Source organism: Scyliorhinus torazame, chromosome 14, assembly GCF_047496885.1.
Source record: "Scyliorhinus torazame isolate Kashiwa2021f chromosome 14, sScyTor2.1, whole genome shotgun sequence".
Taxonomy (NCBI): Eukaryota; Metazoa; Chordata; class Chondrichthyes; order Carcharhiniformes; family Scyliorhinidae; genus Scyliorhinus; species Scyliorhinus torazame.
Window position 1 is genome coordinate 166,356,180 of NC_092720.1, and position 19,830 is coordinate 166,376,009.

Below are 19,830 nucleotides of genomic sequence, written 5' to 3' on the forward strand. Positions count from 1 at the left end.
TCCACAGCCAATTCTTCCGAATGGTTGGTTCTGATGGAAGGTTCCACATCACTGACCAGTTTCAAATCTGATGATTTGTCAAAGCTCCCCTGACCAGCCAATTTCCAGATAATGGTTTCACTGCCCAACATTCTCTGTGTTGAGAAATGCTATGAAGAGACTGGATGTCTTCTGACAGTTGTGCAGTTGTTCCTTGGGTGATGGTTAGGATCTAGCTGCAGTGTCTATCCTCTCTGTATTCTCTGGTGTAGTACGGTGCAATCCTTCTGTAAAACAGGAAAAAGAAACAATATCCAGGCCTGGGCTAACAAGTGGCAAGTTACATTCGCGCCACATAAGTGCCAGGCAATGACCATCTCGTACAATAGAGGATCTAACTGCCACCCTTTGACATTCAATGACATTACCATCGCTGAATCCCCCACAGTCAACATCCTGGGGGTTACCATTGATTAGAAACTGAACTGGACTAGCCATATTAATACTGTGGCTACTAGAGTAGGTCAAAGGCTAGGAACCCTACGGCGAGTAACTCACCTCCTGATCCCCCAAAGTCTGTCCACCATCGACAAGGCACAAGTCAGGAATGTGATGGAATACTCTTCACTTTTAAAAAATAAATTTAGAGTACCCAATTCTTTTTTTTCCAATGAAGAGGCAATTTAACCTGGCCGATCATCTACCCTGCACATCTTTGGGTTGTGGGGGTGAGACCCACTCAGACATGGGGAGAATGTGCAAACTCCGCACGGACAGTGACCTGGGGCCAGGATTGAACCCAGCAGAATACTCTTCACTTGCCTGGACAGCTCTGACAACACTCAAGAAGCTTGACACCATCCAGGACAAAGCAGTCCGCTTGATTGCTACCCCTTCCACAAACATTCAATCCCTTCACAACCATGTGTACCATCTACAAGATGCAATTCAGGAACTCACTAACATTCCTTAGGCAGCACCTTCCAAACCCATGATCACTACCATCTAGAAGGACAAGAGCAGCAGATACCTGGGAACCCCACCACCTGGAGGTTCCCCTCCAAGTCACTCACTACCCTGACTTGGAAATATATTGCTGTTCCTTCACTGTCGCTGGGGCAACATCCTAGAACTTTGTCCTGATCAGCACTGTGGATGTACCTACACCTCAGGGACTGCAGTGATTCAAGAAGGCAGCTCACCACCACCCTCTGAAGGGCAACTAGAGATGTGCAATAAATGCTTGCCTAACCAGCGATGCCCACATCTCGTAAATTAATTTTCAAAAATGAATTCCTCCAACTCAATCTCCTCCTTTGCTGAAGGGACTGACTCCTCAGTTAGAGACTGTTCATGGTGAGTGACAGTCTGCTATTCCCCTGTGTAGGGGATCAGATTAAAGCTCCTCCCAGCACCTCAAGCGGATACCGGGTTGATCACCCACTCACTATTTCTGGCTGAAGACACTTTAACATTGTGTCCGGCACTCCTGTGCTGGGCTCTAACATGGTTGAGAATGGAGGTGTTCATACTGGTACACAATTCTGAACAAGATTTGGGAGGCCTATAGAGCCTTGATCTGATCTGCTGGTTGTGAGGTTGTTTATTACCTGCTACTCTTGGTGTTATTCTTCCTGTAGTCTCTGTATTACTGTAGAGTGAGAGGAGAGGAGAGAGAAAGTGGAGAGAGGAAGAAGAGGCAAGATCAGAGTGGATAAAACTAGAGATAGATCATAAAAAATAGGAGGAGGAGATCACGGCCTATTTCCCAGCCCCGCAGTTTTAGTGTGATCCAGTTTTCTATTAATAATCGCACAGCAAACTCGAAATAGGATAAACTCAAAAGGTTTACAGGGTCACAGCATAGCATCCTTTGCAGTCATACAATAAAAGGACAGAAAAATATAAGGTTCAGGCGGGTAGTTCAGAGAAAATAATTATTGTTTCACATGGGTTCCAGAGTCCACAATCAAAGTCCAATGAGGTATTATTTCACAGAGCCTGGGTATGAAATGCAGATGGTGACATGGTGACTGAGTAGTTAGCACTGCTGCATCACAGCACCAGAGGCATGGTTTTGGCCTTGGGTGACTGTTTGTGTAGAATTTGCACTTTCTCCCAGTGTCTTCATCCGTTTCTCCCAGGTGCTCTGGTGTCCTCCCACAGTCCAAAGATGTGCAGGTTAGGTACACTGGCCATGGTATAAATTGTCCCTTGGTGTCCAAAGATGTGCAGGTTAGGTGCATTGGCCATGGTATAAATTGTCCCTTGGTGGGACTTCCGGTGGCGGCTATGAAGGAGTAAGTTGCACATTTGGTGGCTCCCGCTCAGGTCGGACCTTTGGACCTTTTCCCCCGATTTTCTACCGAACATGAACTGTAAAACTGAAAACAGAGGCAATTTTGTACTGCATTCCCACATCGGTGCATGGAGAGAAGGACTAGAAGTGCTCGTAAAGGCAGAAACAGAAAGACAGAGAAGGCTTGGGCTGAAGCTGCAGCGGGAGACAGCATGGCGGAGGACCGGACCTCTGGTTTGTCGACCCAGTGGTCAACGGAAGGCTTTGCTAAGCAGAAACTGAACTACTTGGACCCGATAAAAGAGTCGATTGAGTGGCTGGAGCTTAGATGGGACGCCATCTAAATCCTGATCCTGTCAGCTCATTGCTGGAATGTTTGGAATTGATCCAATCCTGTTGTGGATGAAAAGAAAGGGTCGGCCCCACAAAAAGGCATCAAATTTGGCAGCAATTTCGTCGAGACAAAGGCTCAAAGTTACAATCACCAAACCCACATCTTGTACAGCCCCAGTGGCCTAATGGATAAGGCACTAGCCTTCTAAGCCAGGGATTGTGGGTTCAAGTCCCATCTGGGGTTGAATAAAGTCTGATCCAGAAACAAATGTCAAAGCTCCTTCTCTGGACATTGTGACAGTCAGGGAACTTTCTGTTTAACTTCTCAACCAATCTGGGCAGTTCCTTTTCAGCTCCCTTCTCACTCTGTCAAAACAAGGTTTATTCTAAGAATGTACTTATTCTAAGAATGTACTTAACATATAGAAAAGATACACTTCAAGAATTTTTATCAATTACAAGAATAAAGACACCACATAGCTACAGTAATCTATGTATATAACACATAATGAATTCCCCCTTAGCTGTTCCAATTCAATACAAAATCCAATTAAACCAAAACACCTTTTCAAGTCCCAATCAAATGGGACTAGTCCTTTTCCTGAAATTCTGACCGAGTTCCAGATTCAAACTCCTTCCGGAAAGCAACTATATCTTTAAAGTTACCAAGGCAGTTAGCCACAACAATGTACTTTTTACTGGAACAGCTTTTAAAATGAAAACAGAGAAAAACAGGCAAAACGCTTTTCTCCTTCTGCAGTCCAAAACCATCAAACTGAAACCTAAAAAAAAAATCTCTCCCCTGACAGCCACAATGTGCTACAAAATGAAACCAAGGGTTGGACAAGCTCCGTTTAATCAAAGTGAAGGCCCTGAACTGGACTAGGTCAAATGTGAGATCACAGGACAAGCCTCCCCCTCACACTGAACATCCCAGTCAGATCAGACATCACAATAGTTTCTAAACGGGCTCAGTTTGAGACAGGAAACAACACAACCAGTTTGAGTGAAGAAAAGGGAACTGCACTGACTGTGACGATGGATATATCACGCGCTCGCTGACACTCGGGAGTTTGTTGCTGCGAAAGGTTTGTTTTGAGCTGTCATTCACGCTTCAGAATTGGAGGTCAGTCGATGGTAACTGATATGAGAAATGTCTTCACTGAAAGGGTTGTTATTCTTTCGATTTCACTTCCGTAGGGAGCTGTGGATGTTCACTCACTTAATAAATTCAAGACCGAGATTGATGGATTTTTGGATGCCGTGGGAATACAAGTCAGATGGGGATAGTGTGGGAAAGTGGGATGAGGTAGAAGATTAGTCCTGATTGTACTGTAGGGGCATCAGGCAGTAGGGGTCGAATGGTCAACTCCTGCTCCTATTTCTCTGTTCACCGTGTTCTCTCGGCGGTTACACCTGTTGTTAATTCTTGTGCAGCAAGTCACTGTAAGCGATACAATCAATTTGATAAAACAATTTGAGGAGATCATTTACATGGGCCTCTGGAGGTTTTTCCAAATGGACTTCCAGAAGGTATTTGATAATGTTCTGCGCAGGAGATTATTCACTAAGATGAACGTGCGGAATTAGAGAGAACCTTGTGACATGGGTTGATAATTTGTTTGGGAGATCGGAGACAGAGAGTTGGGATAAAAGGAATGTTCTAGAGACTCAGTTTTTCATTTTATTGATCGGTAACTTTGATGAAGGAATAGTTTGGGGTACTTTATTAATAACACTAATTGAGGTGACACAGTCATTAATGTGGATAGGGGTGGAAAATTGCAAAGGGACATTGACAGATGAAGTGACAAATCAGGTAGTTTTGTATAAGCTAAAAAGTGAATTTATTCCGAGTCTAACTCTATACAGAAGATTGATAAAAACAGCAGACAAACAACGGCACAATATTCAGCTGACAACAAACTTTGAATCAACCAAAATTACAAAGCATTTTAAAATAACTCAAGATCTTTCCCAAAACATGAACTGAATCTTGGAAGAGTGTAAAGTGAACATATCACACCGTTATTACACTGAAGTATGACAGGCTCAGGGAACTCAGGTCTGTAGAGAACCCCCCTCCCCCCCGAACCACCACTCCCTCACCATACTCTGGATAGTAGTCCTCCCAGACAGGAGAGTACAAACATTACCCATGGAATTAGTCAAACACCCGTCACCTGAAGAGGATCTGCCTATAATTCACATCACATCACTAACTGGCAGGGTCTGATTCTACCCCATTTTCATTCCGGAGAGCTGGTTCACTTTACTAACACACACACACACTCACATCAGGGAAAACTCTCTCAGAATACTACAGACAGAGGTTTCTTTAAAATCCCTGTGTTTTAGTCTGGCTCCCAATTTTGATTGTCGAAAATGTCACCGAACTTTAGTGACACAGGATGGTGCTCGTTACCATCATACACCAATGGTTACAGAGATCCAGTGGTCATGGACCAATCAGTTTCCATTCCTGGAAGATGCTCCCCCCCCCGCCCCCCCCCCCCCCGCCCCAGGTGAGTTCGGCAGCGCTTTCCAATTCCCAACTCTCTGCCTTCTGACCACAATGCATCTGTAACCTTGAATCTGGTTTAACCAATCTCTCATACATAGAACATACATAGAATTTACAGTGCAGAAGGAGGCCATTCAGCCCATCCTGTCTACCTTGTAAAGAGCACCCCACTTAAGTTCCACACCTCCACCCTATCCTTGTAATCCAGTAACCCCACCTGACCTTTTTGGACACTGAGGGCAATTTAACATGGCCAATCCCTAACCTGCACATCTTTGGACTGTGGGAGGAAACCGGAGCACCCGGAGGAAACCCATGCAGACACGGGGAGGACGTGCAGACTCCGCACAGACAGTGACCCAAGCCGGGAATAGAACCTGGGACCCTGGTGCTGTGAAGCAACCGTGCTAACTATAGTGGTACGGTGCTGCCCCTATTCACCTTCTGCACCCTGGTTCTCAAACATACCTTTACTCTGTGGGTGAGGAAATCCTCCCAACTGCACAGTGACACCTGTTCATAAGCAGCAGCTTCTGTACATATTGATGTCTTTACTCATGCTTGGTGACCCAGTCAGATTTCAGGTGAGCTTCATCAGAAATCACATACTTGATGGTTTACTCCCTTTTATGGCTCCTCTGATGGAGGAGTTTCTGGAGGGTTATCACACACTTTGCACGTAAGCGGTTTCTCCTGTACGTCAGTAATATATCAGCATGTAGTTTTGTGCAAAGGTCTTGTTTAATGCTTCAGACTTGAACAGCTTCTCCACTTTTTGAATATGTCCGTGTTTCACGAGTTCATTTCCTGTGTGATGTCCCGTCACACAATTCACAGGTGAATGATTTCTCCCCGTGTGAATCCTCTGGCGTATTAGAAAAGACCGTGCCATTCTGAAGCCTTTATCACACACCTCACACTGAAACACCTTTCCCTCAGTGTGGATATGTCAGTGTTTGACTGTGAGAAGCTCAGTCACACAACTCATTTGGCCTCGCCGCTGTGTGAATGTGACTGTGATCAAACAGGTCCAGTAATTGTCCAAGTTCCTTGTTAACACACCTCAGATGTAGTTGGACCTGCTGAGGTCTTCCAGCACGAGATACTTTTATTTACGATCTCCAGCATCTGTAGTATTTTGCTCGTGTTTTAATGTTTTCCTCTCCCCGTGTGAATTCGGCAGAGACTCATGAGGCCTGGTAATTGAGCAAAGCTTTGCTTACACACCTCACACTTGAACGGTCTCTCCCCAATGTGAAGGTGTTTGTGTAGGTCTTGGTAGGACCAAGGGTCGATGAATTTGAGAATGATTTGTCACAAACTTCACAGCTGAACGGTCTCTCCCCAGTGTGAATGCTCTGGTGCATCAAAAGCCTTGGAGATGTCCGGAAAGCTTTCTCACAAACCTCACACTTGGAAGGGTTTTTCCCGTGTTTATTGTCTGATGGATCAGGCTTAATAACTAAATGTTTTATGGTACGAAGTCTTACAACACCAGGTTAAAGTCCAACAGGTTTGTTTCGATGTCACTAGCTTTCGGAGCGCTGCTCCTTCCTCAGGTGAATGAAGAGGTTTGTTCCAGAAACACATATATAGACAAATTCAAAGATGCCAAACAATGCTAGGAATGCGAGCATTAGCAGGTGATTAAATCTTTACAGATCCAGAGATGGGGTAACCCCAGGTTAAAGAGGTGTGAATTGTCTCAAGCCAGGACAGTTGGTAGGATTTTGCAGGCCAGATGGTGGGGGGATGAATGTAATGTGACATGAATCCCAGGTCCCGGTTGAGGCCGCACTCATGTGTGCGGAACTTGGCTATAAGTTTCTGCTCGGCGATTCTGCGTTGTCGCGGGTCCTGAAGGCCGCCTTGGAGAACGCTTACCCGGAGATCAGAGGCTGAATGCCCTTGACTGCTGAAGTGTTCCCCGACTGGAAGGGAACATTCCTGCCTGGTGATTGTTGCGCGATGTCCGTTCATTCGTTGTCGCAGCGTCTGCATGGTCTCGCCAATGTACCACGCTTCGGGACATCCTTTCCTGCAGCGTATGAGGTAGACAACGTTGGCCGAGTCGCACGAGTATGTACCGCGTACCTGGTGGGTGGTGTTCTCGCGTGTAATAGTGGTATCCATGTCGATGATCTGGCACGTCTTGTTACATACTCGTGCGATTCGGCCAACGTTGTCTACCTCATACGCTGCAGGAAAGGATGTCCCGAAGCGTGGTGCATTGGCGAGACCATGCAGACGCTGCGACAACGAATGAACGGACATCGCGCAACAATCACCAGGCAGGAATGTTCCCTTCCAGTCGGGGAACACTTCAGCAGTCAAGGGCATTCAGTCTCTGATCTCCGGGTAAGCGTTCTCCAAGGCGGCCTTCAGGACCCACGACAACGCAGAATCGCCGAGCAGAAACTTATAGCCAAGTTCCGCACACATGAGTGCGGCCTCAACCGGGACCTGGGATTCATGTCACATTACATTCATCCCCCACCATCTGGCCTGCGAAATCCTACCAACTGTCCTGGCTTGACACAATTCACACCTCTTTAACCTGGGGTTACCCCATCTCTGGATCTGTAAAGATTTAATCACCTGCTAATGCTCGCATTCCTAGCATTGTTTGGCATCTTTGAATTTGTCTATATATGTGTTTCTGGAACAGACCTCTTCATTCACCTGAGGAAGGAGCAGCGCTCCGAAAGCTAGTGACATCGAAACAAACCTGTTGGACTTTAACCTGGTGTTGTAAGACTTCGTACTGGGCTCACCCCAGTCCAACGCCGGCATCTCCACATCACTGATATCTGAGTGAAAGCTCGGTCATACAACTCACACTTGAATGGTTTCTCTGGCATGGGGCTGTCCTTGTGTTAAAGGTGGTACAACAGATGCAACTTGTCTGGTAGGAGATTGTACGATCGTGTGGATTGAAGGGGTGGGGGACAAACAGCTGTGATCCATATTCCCGCCGCCAGGGCTGGGATTTACAGGTGCGCACTTCCAATTCCAATCTCGCCCATGTGACACCCGCTCGCGCTTCCTCACATTCCAACTCCCGAACGCTGGGCACCAACTGCCGCATCGAGCGGCAGAACTCCAACTCCCATCAGGCACGGCGGGCTGGCCGTCCCCCTGATTCCATACTGCCGCTCCTCACTGCGCAGCCCCGAGGGTCACTTGCAACGTGGGTAATGTAATTTCGGCCGGGTGAGATTCTGTCTGGAAAGGGGCTGCGCAGAACTGGGCTGAGCACGGAAGACGTGACGTCCCGCCCCTACGTAGGTGATTGGCTGCGCTGAATAGTTGCCTTGTCCATTGTGGGGAAGACGATAATTTCCTCTGTCTCCGATTGGCTGTAACAGCCGTCAATCAGAGGGCGACTTGTTTGATTGGCTTCGTGTTGGATATTGTGAGTTTATTGGAAGCATTTCCCTTTTTGATTTACAAGCTTTTTGTTGATGGGTCGTTACTGAATATGAGAAGGTGAGGTGTAATTATCTGGGAGGGGCAGAGACACACTTATTGAAATGCATTTTAATGTCTTTCAAGATTTTACCCGAAGGCCTCGGCCTTTCCCAAAAGCCTGGGCTTGGATTTGATAGTTTTGCCCAGTGCTGTGTGTGAGAGCTGAATTTGGAATGTGGCGTCTGAGTGCAGTGTATCTAATTTCCCAGGATAACCCAGAACCCTTCAATCAGCTACACTGAAGCGATACATTCCTCAGCTTCCAGCACTCCCTGCCTAATATGTTTTCTTGAAATAATTTTGGAAAGCAAGGGGAGAAATTTCAAAACCTCCATTGAATTAACATTTCTCCTGAGTTTTTTAAAATTAAACTCATAACTCGATGGGTAAAACTGTTCTTCATCGGCATGACTCAACCTCATAGTGAATTGATAGCCAGTTTTACACTCTGACTGTCTTTTCCATTGCTTCACATTGCCAGAAAAATGGGGACTAGGTGGAGGAAAGAAAATAGCCAGGTTGTCTGCTCCTGGTCACTATCCAGTGTCTCTGCTGGAAACAGAGGGTGTGTGACAGTCAAGTGAGGAAAAAGAAAAGACTTATCTGATCTCCCACACGGGAATAGCAGACTAACACTCACTGTGGAACAGTCTCTAACTGAGGAGTCAGCTCCGTCAGCAAAGCAGAGGGAGTTGGAGAAAATAATATTTCCATTTCCTGTTTTACAGAAGGATTGCACAAGAGGTTAGACACCGCAGATAGATCCTGACCATCACCCAAGGAACAACTGCACAACTGTGAGAAGACATCTAGTCCCTTCACAGCATTGAGAAAGTTGGGCAGTGAAACCGTCATCTGGAAATCGGTTGGGTCGGGGAGCTTTGACATATCATCAGTTCTGAAACTGGTCAGTGGTGTGGAACCTCCCATCAGAACCAACCTTTCTGAAGGTTTGGCTGTGGGCAATCAGTCAGGGTGAGGTTGAGAGGAAGTGTGAGTGGGCTTCAACTGTGGTGAGACCTTTAATCATTCATCGAGCCTCATGAACCACTGACTTATTCTTTCAGGTGAGAAGTGTGTGGAGGACTCCACAGGCTCAAAATAGCTCCTACCACACAATTGCATCAATTTTCCCACCCTTAAAACAACAGCAAGCCATGGAAGATAAACCATTCAGATGTGAGATGTGTAACAAATCATTCTCGCAATCAACACGCCTGCTGCACCATCAGAGGATTCACACAGGGGAGAAATCATTCAGGTGTGAGGTGTGTGATAAATCATTCTCTCAATCATCAGATCTCTGCAAACACCGACGCATTCATACAGGGGAGAAACCATTCACATGTATTGTTTGTGACAAATCATTTGCCATAGCACAGAACCTCCGCGTACACCAGCGAGTCCACACAGGAGAGAAACCATTCAAATGTGAGGTGTGTGACAAATCATTCTCACAGTCATCCGATCTCCGCAACCACCAACGCATTCACACAGGGGAGAAACCATTCAAATGTGTCGTATGTGACAAATCATTTGCCAGATCAGGAAACCTCCGCTTGCACCAGCGTGTCCACACAGGAGAGAAACCCTTCAAGTGTGAGGTGTGTGACAAATCATTCTCACAGTCATGGCACCTCCTGCACCATCTGAGGATTCATACAGGGGAGAAACCATTCAGGTGTGAGGTGTGTGACAAATCGTTCTCAGAGTCATCACGTCTCCTGAAACATCAGAGGATTCATACAGGGGAGAAACCCTTCAAGTGCGAGGTGTGTGACAAATCATTCTTGCAGTCATCAGTACTTCGCTCTCACCAATTCATTCACACAGGAGAGAAACCATTCACATGCATTGTGTGTGACAAATCATTTGCCAGATCAGACAACCTCCGTGAACACCAGCGTGTCCACACTGGAGAGAAAGCATTCAATTGTGAGGTGTGTGACAAATCATTCTCACAGTCATCGAGCCTCCTGCTGCATCAGAGGAGTCACACAGGAGAGAAACCATTCACGTGCGAGGTGTGCAACAAATCATTCTCATCATCATCAGTACTTCGCTCACACCAACGCATTCACACAGGGGAGAAACCATTCACATGTGAAGTGTGTGACAAATCATTCTCACAGTTATCCAGCCTCCTGTACCATCATAGGATTCACACTGGGGAGAAACCATTCACGTGTGAGGTGTGTGGTAAATCATTTTCATCGTCATCAGTACTTCGTTCACACCAACGCGTTCACACAGGAGAGAAACCATTCAAGTGTGAAGTCTGCAACAAAACATTTTCATCATCATCTGATCTTCGTAAACACCAACGCATTCACACAGGGGAGAAACCATTCACATGTGGCATTTGTGATAAATCATTTGCCAGATCAGAGAACCTCCGCGTACACCAGCGCGTCCACACAGGAGAGAAACCGTTCAAGTGTGAGGTGTGTGACAAATCATTCTCACAGTCATCCAGCCTCCTGCAGCATCAGAGGATTCACACAGGGAAGAAATCATTCACATGTGTCATGTGCAACAAATCATTCTCACAGTCATCAAAACTCCAGCTCCATCAGATGGCTCACACAGTGGAGTAACCCTTCAAGTGTGAGGTTTGCGATGAAGTTTTTCTGGCATTTTTTATCACCCTGGACCACCAGTGTATTTACATAGGAGAGAAACTCTTCAGGTACAATGTTTGTGACAAGACTTCCACCCACTCCTAATTGCCTGAAGCACAAGCGGATCCCTGCTGATGGGAAACCATTCAGTTGTGTGACAAAACATTGGCACAGTCAGTGTATCTCTGACTCCATCAACACACTCACACATGAAACTCTATCAACGAGAGTTCTGCAATAAAGCTTCCACACAATTTTTGTACGTCCTAGAATATCAATGAACCCACAGACGACTACTGAAACCAAGTTCAAGCAAATTTCTTGTCATTGTGCAAACCTCAAAGCAAGCTCAGTGCAAAGGATGTTCAGTGGTGTTGGGGCACAGAACAGGCAGCTTTCATTCACATCATACAACTGGTGATGACAACGTCAGTGCTGAGGTACTATGATGTCAATGATGAAGTCACCCTGCAGTGAGATGCCAGTGAAACAGGACTTGGAGCAACCCTCATGCAGCAAGAACAACCAGTTGTGTGTGTATCCAGAGCATTAACACAAACTGAACAACACTATGGAGAGATTGAGAAAGAGTGCCTGGATATTGTCTTTGCTGGTGAGCATGTCAATCAGTACCTGTGTAGAAGTCAATATTTTCCTGCTTATTTGACTGTGATAAAGACTCAACAGCAGTTTGTTCTGGTAAAATAACAAGCCTTTATTTCCGAAAAAGCATGCAGTTTTGGCTGAAACCTGAGGTCAGAGAGAAGTTATTACCACTGCTGATTCCTTCTCAAGTCCGCGCTTTTACAGAAAATCATTCCAGTATTTATACATTATCATTATCAAGATTGCGTGACTACAGCTTAGTCAGGAATTTGATCGGAAGTAGAAACTTAAGCAATGTCATAAAACAGGCACAACCTGCTGACCTCCAAGGACTCTTTGTCTCATCACTCATACCATTATTTTGTCCTTTGATAGAACATTAAAAGGTTGGTGACTCCTCGAGTCCTGACCTCATCTTGTCTTATTCATACAGCCCTGGGTCATGATGAGTTAACCTGATCAGAAATTACAGAGGTCAGGCATTTTGGAATAGCTTGACCTTCTCTGATCGTATTCATGCTTTAAGTTATGAGGAGTTGGCCTTATCGGTCTTACAGGGGTCTGGTACATTGGAATGGCTAGATCAGCATTTCTTACAAAGGGGTCTGGTACATTGGAATGGCTAGGTCAGCTTTTCTTACAGTGTACCAAGTAGTTGACCAGTTTTCCCATTGACCAGTTTTCCCATCATGCCATTACTTTATTCATACAACAACACACCTGTTTGGGAGAGAAAAAGTGATAGCAGCTTTCTCAAACCACTGCTATCTGCTCCAAAGTGTTTACAAAGGTTTTTTGTTCTTTATTTGTATCATGGGATGTGGGCATCGCTGGCTGGGTCAGCATTTATTGCCCATCCCTGAGGACATTTAAGAGTCAACCACATTGCTGTGTGTCTGGAGTCACATGTGGGCCAGACCAGATAAGAATGACAGATTTCCTTCCCTAAAGGACATTAGTAAAGCAGACGGGTTTTTACGACAATCAACAATGGTTTTAATGAAATCGCTAGACTTTTAATTCCAGATTTATTGAATTTAAATTTCACCATCTGCCATGGTGAGATTCGAACTCAGGTCCTCAAAGCATTACCCTGGGTCTCTGGATTATTAGTCTGGTGACAATACTACTTCGCCGTTGCCTTCCCTTATGATGTTACTTCATTTGCAGAAATATCATTTGGAAGTGAAGGACAAGCAAGGGAAACAAATGTGCATCGTCGACATGCTGCACTCTCTTTAAAGGAAGTTGATGAATCTAGTACAGAGTGTGAATCCTTACAGAGTCAACAAGAAGCAACAGCACGACTTGTTCTGGAATCATCAACCCAGCATAGACAATGAATCTGACAGACAAGTATCTTGCTCAGATCAAACAAACTCTACAACAAGATACAACTCTTCAAATGTTCCAGGACGTTGTGATGAAAGGATCAAGGACATGCCTGTTGCTGTAAGAGTGCTGGGAAGTCAGAGATGAAGTGATCATCCAAGATGGCATATTGTACAAAAAGACAAGGGTTACTATCCCTAAAGAGATGAGAAATGAGATGAAGTACATCACCACAAACTATCAATGAATCAAGTATCGTCTGAGGAAGGAGAGATAAGAGCTCTACTGGTCAAATATGAGCAATGAGATTAAGGACAACATCATCCAGGCAGTATTTGTGATGAACAGCAAGCTAAGAAAGATAAAGAGCTGCTCATGACTCCTGACATCCCAGGCACACCATTGGTGAAACTTGGAGCAGACCTCTTTACTCTCACTGGAACAAACTATCTCATCACAATCGACTGCTGGAAGTTAAACCCGCTGACGTCAATGACTGCCAGTGAGATTGTAGAATGCCTGAAAGCACACTTGAGTCGTCATGGCATTCCTGACATTGTGATGAGTACAGTAAGAAGTCTTACAACACCAGGTTAAAGTCCAACATGTTTGTTTCAAACACTAGCTTTCGGAGCACTGCTCCTTCCTCAGGTGAATGAAGAGATATGTTCCAGAAACATATATATAGACAAATTCATAGATGCAAGAGGCAATGCTTAGAATGTGAGCATTAGCAGGTGATTAAATCTTTACAGATACAGAGATGGGGTAACCCAGGTTAAAGAGGTGTGAATTGTGTCAAGCCAGGACAGTTGGTAGGATTTTGCAACCCAGGCCAGATGGTAGGGGATGAATGTAATGCGACATGAATCCCAGGTCCCAGTTGAGGCCGCACTCACGTGTGCGGAACTTGGCTATAAGTTTCTGCTTGGCGATTCTGCGTTGTCGCGCGTCCTGAAGGCCGCCTTGGAGAACGCTTACCCGGAGATCAGAGACTGAATGCCCTTGACTGCTGAAGTGTTCCCCGACTGGAAGGGAACAGTCCTGCCTGGTGATTGTCGCGCGATGTCCGTTCATTCGTTGTCGCAGCGTCTGAACGGACAACTGCGACAACGAATGAACGGACATCAACAAATTAGCAGCTCCGAAAATTAGTGCTCCGAAAGCTAGTGTTTGAAACAAACATGTTGGACTTTAACCTGGTGTAAGACTTCTTACTGTGCTCACCCCAGTCCAATGCCGGCATCTCCACATCATTGTGATGAATGACAGTGGCCCTCAATTCATGAGTGAAGAATTCAGACATTTGATAAATGATTGGGAAATTCAGCACAATACATCATCTCCACACTATCCCTTGTCAATGCAAAGGCTGAGGCAGTTGTGAAAATTCTAAAGAGATAATAAAAAAATTGACTAGATCCAGCACAGATGTGCACAAGGTAGAAAACACACCTACCGAAAGTCTGGAAAGTTGTCCATTCCAGTGACTAATGTCATGCTGCACCCAGACTACTCTTCCAACAGCTAAAAGAATTACTGAGACCAGAAGTAGTAACACGTGAGTGACAAGGTCAAATGAAAATGTCAAAAGGACTAATTTACTTTGATAAAGCTGCTAATTTGTTGCAAGAGCTGAGAATTGGAGAGCTGGTCAGAGTGAAAACATTTAACACGTTAGCTAACTTACCAGATCAATCATTACAACTGCAGACATCTACGTGCAACAGGCAGCTTATGGGTCAGAAGAGAGCGGAGGGTGACAGGGTTAGAAACACAGGAGGGAGTGTGTAAGTTACTTTTCTCTTCCCAGCTGCTATTTCTCCTTCCTCTCCTCATTACCATCTTTCTCTTTCCTGCCTCTCTGTCCTCATTTCTGTGTCTACTCATCCCTTCTTTTTCACTGTCCTATCTCTATATCTCCCACTCCTGACATCTCTACCATCTTTTCACCTCTTCCTTTCTGCTACCTCTCTCTCCTCAACTCTCTCTTGTTCTCCTCTTGCCTATGTTCTACTGGCTTCTCTCTCTCTCTCCCCTCAATTCTCTCCTCTTGCCTCTGTTCTATTGTTTCAACTCCTCTCTCTCTCCTTTTCCCCGGGGGTCTTCCATTGTTATAAAGATGAGAGGGATAGGGAATAAGTTCATCATTTTAATCTATCATAAATGAAAAACAAAGCAGAAACTCCATACAATATTGTTGAGTTAATAATGTCCTGTAGTTTGCTGAAATAATTGCTGGACACAGCCTGTAGACTAGGGTCATGATTATGACAGATTTTTGGTGTCTGAATGCCCAAAAACCCTGAGTGTAATTTGTAGGGGCTGTTTAGCACAGGGCTAAATCGCTGGCTTTGAAAGCAGACCGAGGTAGGCCAGCAGCACGGTTCAATTCCCGGAACAGCATCCCCGAACAGGCGCCGCAATGTTGCGACTAGGGGCTTTTCACAGTAACTTCATTTGAAGCCTACTTGTGACAAGCGATTTTCATTTTTCAAGAGCCCCCTTAAACAGGCACAATTGGCAGAAACTCACCACTCTCATTATTCCCATCTGGATCCGTGGTCATTTCTTTGGTTGGTACCAGCTTCCTGGATGATGTTTCAGTGTTTAAAATTTCACACGTTCAATTTACTTTTGACAAAACCTCCATCCGAAATTCCTGATCCTTTCAATTACTGTCAGATTACCCCGATAAAACAAAGAATATTACCAAAGCAAATATTTTAAAAATTGTGGCAACGAATTGAAGCAGTTTTATTTAAAGATTGAACGTGATTGATTTCATGATCAGTGCAGTGTGTAAACAGGATAATTTCTTCACTCATTTTACAACACATTTCTATTTCCATAAACAGTGATAAGTGAGCTGGGCGGGGTGGGGTCTTTTGTACAGGGAGCACAGAACCTTAGGAATTTTTTATGTGGTCTTGGCATCAACTTTAATCCATGTTGATTGAATAATCTTCCTGAAGTCAGTCATTAAAGGATCCCATAATACTACGTTGTAGAAGAACAAGGAAGTTATTCCTGATGTCCTGGCCAGTATGTATTCTACAATCAACATCTCAAAAACACGTTATTCAGTCATTATCACATTGCTGTTTGTGGAAACCTGTTGTTGTGAAAATCTAGTTCATAATTTATATGTATTATATATAACTTTTAGTTTTAGGAATTCAAATTTTCATTGTATATAAATTAGGTTACTTGTTTGAGAAATTGGTAATAACTCATGTAAATGCAATTCAAGCTTGGAGGTCATTACAGTAAAAAGCAAACCCTTGTTTATCTTGCAGGGTCGGGGTAGAGGTGTGAAAGCAGTAAACAACAGAGGGTCATCTTTAAGTTTGTAATGGAGTCAAAAGGTCAGCCCTTACCTCAATAAAAGATTGAAATTATGTCCGTAGTTTCCAGCTGAGTGAACGTGGGGATTTCTTCATCAACCCAGTGAGTCTGGAGAGAGGACAATCACATCCAGTGATGCTAAGTTAGCATGCAGGCTACGTAATTAAAGGGTTGGGTAGAAGTTTTTTTCTGGTCAATTTAGTTGTCTCTGCTCACAAAAAGCAATTGCAGTTTTGCTTTGACAAAGACTGCGTCTCACTCGATTGAGAGAAACAACAGGCGATGGTCATCAGGCAGGCACGTTAGGCAGAAAATACTAATTTTATCATTCATCGCATGGAATGTGGCTGGAAGTCTAGCTCAGTTTGGATGCTATGAGGGAACATCAGATCTAAGAGTTTGAAGCTGGAGGAAGAATACGACAGTGGTTCTCATAGTGTCTTTTGGCAGAAAGCACTCAGTAGCATTAGCTTGTAAGCTTTGTGGCTTCTGCCAGCCAAATAAACAAGAGCATCCAAAGTTGTGAGGCATTAAAGAAATATTGAACTGTCGCTCAGCTGTAAAGCTAATGGAGAATAGTTGGAACACAGGGCTATGGCATACCCTTGGCTTGATCCCTAAAGAGGTGAATAAACTTTGAAGATACTTGAGGTATCAGGAAATTCTCGGGGTGGTGTGGGGCAGGGGGGAGTAAGAAGTAGAACAGAATTCATAGCACATGTAATTATTAACTTTAGTGCTAAGTTAATGGTGCTCACTTTGTTTAATTTTTTTATATACAATAAAACTTTTGTATAAAACATGAAATCTTATGAGGTGGTTCTGTTGGTTGATCATGGGATATTTGGATTTCTCGTCAAACAGTGAAGGTTTGACAGGATTGTCACACTGTGCAAATTAGCTACTAAGCTTCTTATATTCCAACACTGGCTACACTTCAAAATGCATTCCATTGGCCGTAAATTGCTTTCAGGTGCCTTGTGTTCATGAAAATTGATATATAATTCAAGCATTTTGTTTTGCGGGAAACATGTTTCCTGTGAACTGAAAATTATAAATACAACATGTATCAACCCACAACCAATATATTGTGTACAGGATTTTTACTGTGGGCTCCTGGGTGTTTCAGTGAATGCAAACACACCAGGCTGACACATCCGGTTGCTTCTGCAAAGAATGAATTTATTGTGAGTTACAAGTCTTTACCAATATACAGAAAATTGGTAAAACAGCAGACAAATTAGAACACGTTAATCAGCTTATCACAAACATTAAAACAAACAAAGTGACAAAACATCCTGAATGGTCCTGACAAGGTGGACCTGGAAAGGATTTTTCATCTTGTGGGTGAGTCCAGAACTAGGAGGCACTGTTTTAAAATTAGGGTTTGACTTTTTAGGATGGCATTTATAATTTTTTTTTTCTCTCACAGGGTTGTGCGTCTTGTAACTCTGCCTCAGAAGGCACTGGATGTGGAGTCATTGTATAATTTAATGGAAGAGCTTTCGAGATACATATTAAGTAAGGGAATCAAAGGTTACCGGGGAAGATAGGAATGTAGAATTTGAAACAGATAAGTTTGGATTTTATGGTGGAAAAGCTGCTGGAAGATTTGCCTAGTTTGAAGTTAGACTAAGAAATATAATAATCTTTATTAGTATCACAAGGAAGGGCGGAATGGTGGCTCTGGTTCGCACTGCCGCCTCACAGCTCCAAGGACCCGGTTTCAATCCCGGCTCCGGGTCACTATCCGTAGAGTTTGCACACTCTCCCTGTGTCTGCATGGGTCTCATCCCCACAACCCAAAAAGATGTGCAAGTAGGCGGATTGTCCACGTTAAATTGTCCCTTAATTGGGAAAGAAAAGAATTAGATACTCTAAATTTATTTTTAAAACATTATTAGTGTCACAAGTAGGCTTACATTAACACTGCAATGAAGTTACTGTGAAAATCCCCTAGTCGCCACACTCCAGCACCTGTTCGGGTACACTGAGGGAGAGTTCAGAATGTCCAATTCACCTAACAAGCACGTCTTTCGGGACTTGTAGGAGGAAACCGGAGCACCCGGAGGAAACCCACGCAGACACTGGGAGAACATGCAGACTCCTCACAGACAGTGACCCAAGCCGGGAATCAAACCCGAGTCCCTGGCGCTGTGAAGCAACAGTGCTAACCACTGTGCTACCATGCCGCCCATATAAAGTTGTCCTCCCAGAGCCTTGTGACAAAAAGCAGTCAGCTGAGTTTGCTCGAGGGGCTGAATGGACTACTTCTATTTTGTAGTTTCGTACTTGAAAATGACACAATAACTTACCTTCAGCAAGAAATGAATCTTGGATGAGTGTCAGGTGAACATATCACACTGTTATTACATTGAGGTATGATGGACTGAAGGAACTCGGGTCTGTTGAGACTCACCCCACTCCCTCACCATATTCATGGTCGTTGTCCTCCCAGACAGGAGAGTACAGATATTACCCATGGTATTGGTCGAACAGGATCTGTCTATAATTCACATCACCACCTGAAGCAGGGGTTGATTCAACCCCACAACCACTCCTGAGAACTGGCTCACTTTACTCACACACACACTCACGTCAGGGGAAGCTCTCTCTGCCGACAAGCCAAATGAGGAGCTGTGGCATCCACCATTATGAGGCATTATTAGGTTGGCCAGAAAGATAATGGAAAAGTAGCTAGAAAATGGATAATTAAACTGAATTCCAGAGGGATGTGGCATACCCCAAATTTGGTCCCCAAAGACGTGAATGAACCTTCAAGATTCTTGCCAGGTACAATGGAAATCTTGGGGTGGTGGGGTAATTAAAAAGTGGAACAGAGTTCATAGCATGTGTAATGATAAACAATAGTGTTAAGATGTTAGAGTTTGCTTTATTTGTTTATTAAATATAAATAATTATTTTTTAAAATGTGAAATTGTAAGTTATAGTTCTGTTGGTTTGTCATGGGTGTTCGGATTTGTCCACCAACGTTGACAGTCCCTAACAAGATTCTCACATTGGCTGCCATAATTTATTGGGAGTTGTAAATCTATACAGAATATTGATGAAACAGCAGACAAACAACAAAACTTACACCAAACTTCGAGTCAACCAAAATAACAAAGTATTTGAAAATGACTCAAGATTGTTCCCAGACAATGGGATGAATCCTGGAAGAGTGTGAGGGGAACATATCACACTTATTACATTGAGGTATGAGGGAACTTTGATCTGGAGAGACTCACCCCACACCCTCACATACTCAGGATAGTAGTCCGTCCAGACAGGAGAGTACAAACATTACCCATGGTATG

General features: G+C 44.2%; 1 protein-coding gene and 1 non-coding gene across 2 annotated transcripts in view; both read left to right on the forward strand.

Annotated features, from left to right (window-relative positions):
* The window catches only part of LOC140390175 (uncharacterized), a 51,607-nt gene extending 35,033 nt beyond the window's left edge, over positions 1-16,574 (forward strand). Inside the window, 1 exon segment of the mRNA XM_072475121.1 lies at positions 9,784-16,574. Within this exon segment, the coding sequence (XP_072331222.1) occupies positions 9,784-11,332 (1,549 nt within the window). The 3' untranslated portion in view covers positions 11,333-16,574.
* Positions 2,783-2,855, forward strand: trnar-ucu (transfer RNA arginine (anticodon UCU)). Its single transcript has one exon. It is a non-coding gene; the product is annotated as a tRNA-Arg (tRNA).
* Positions 16,575-19,830: the final 3,256 nt, after the last annotated feature.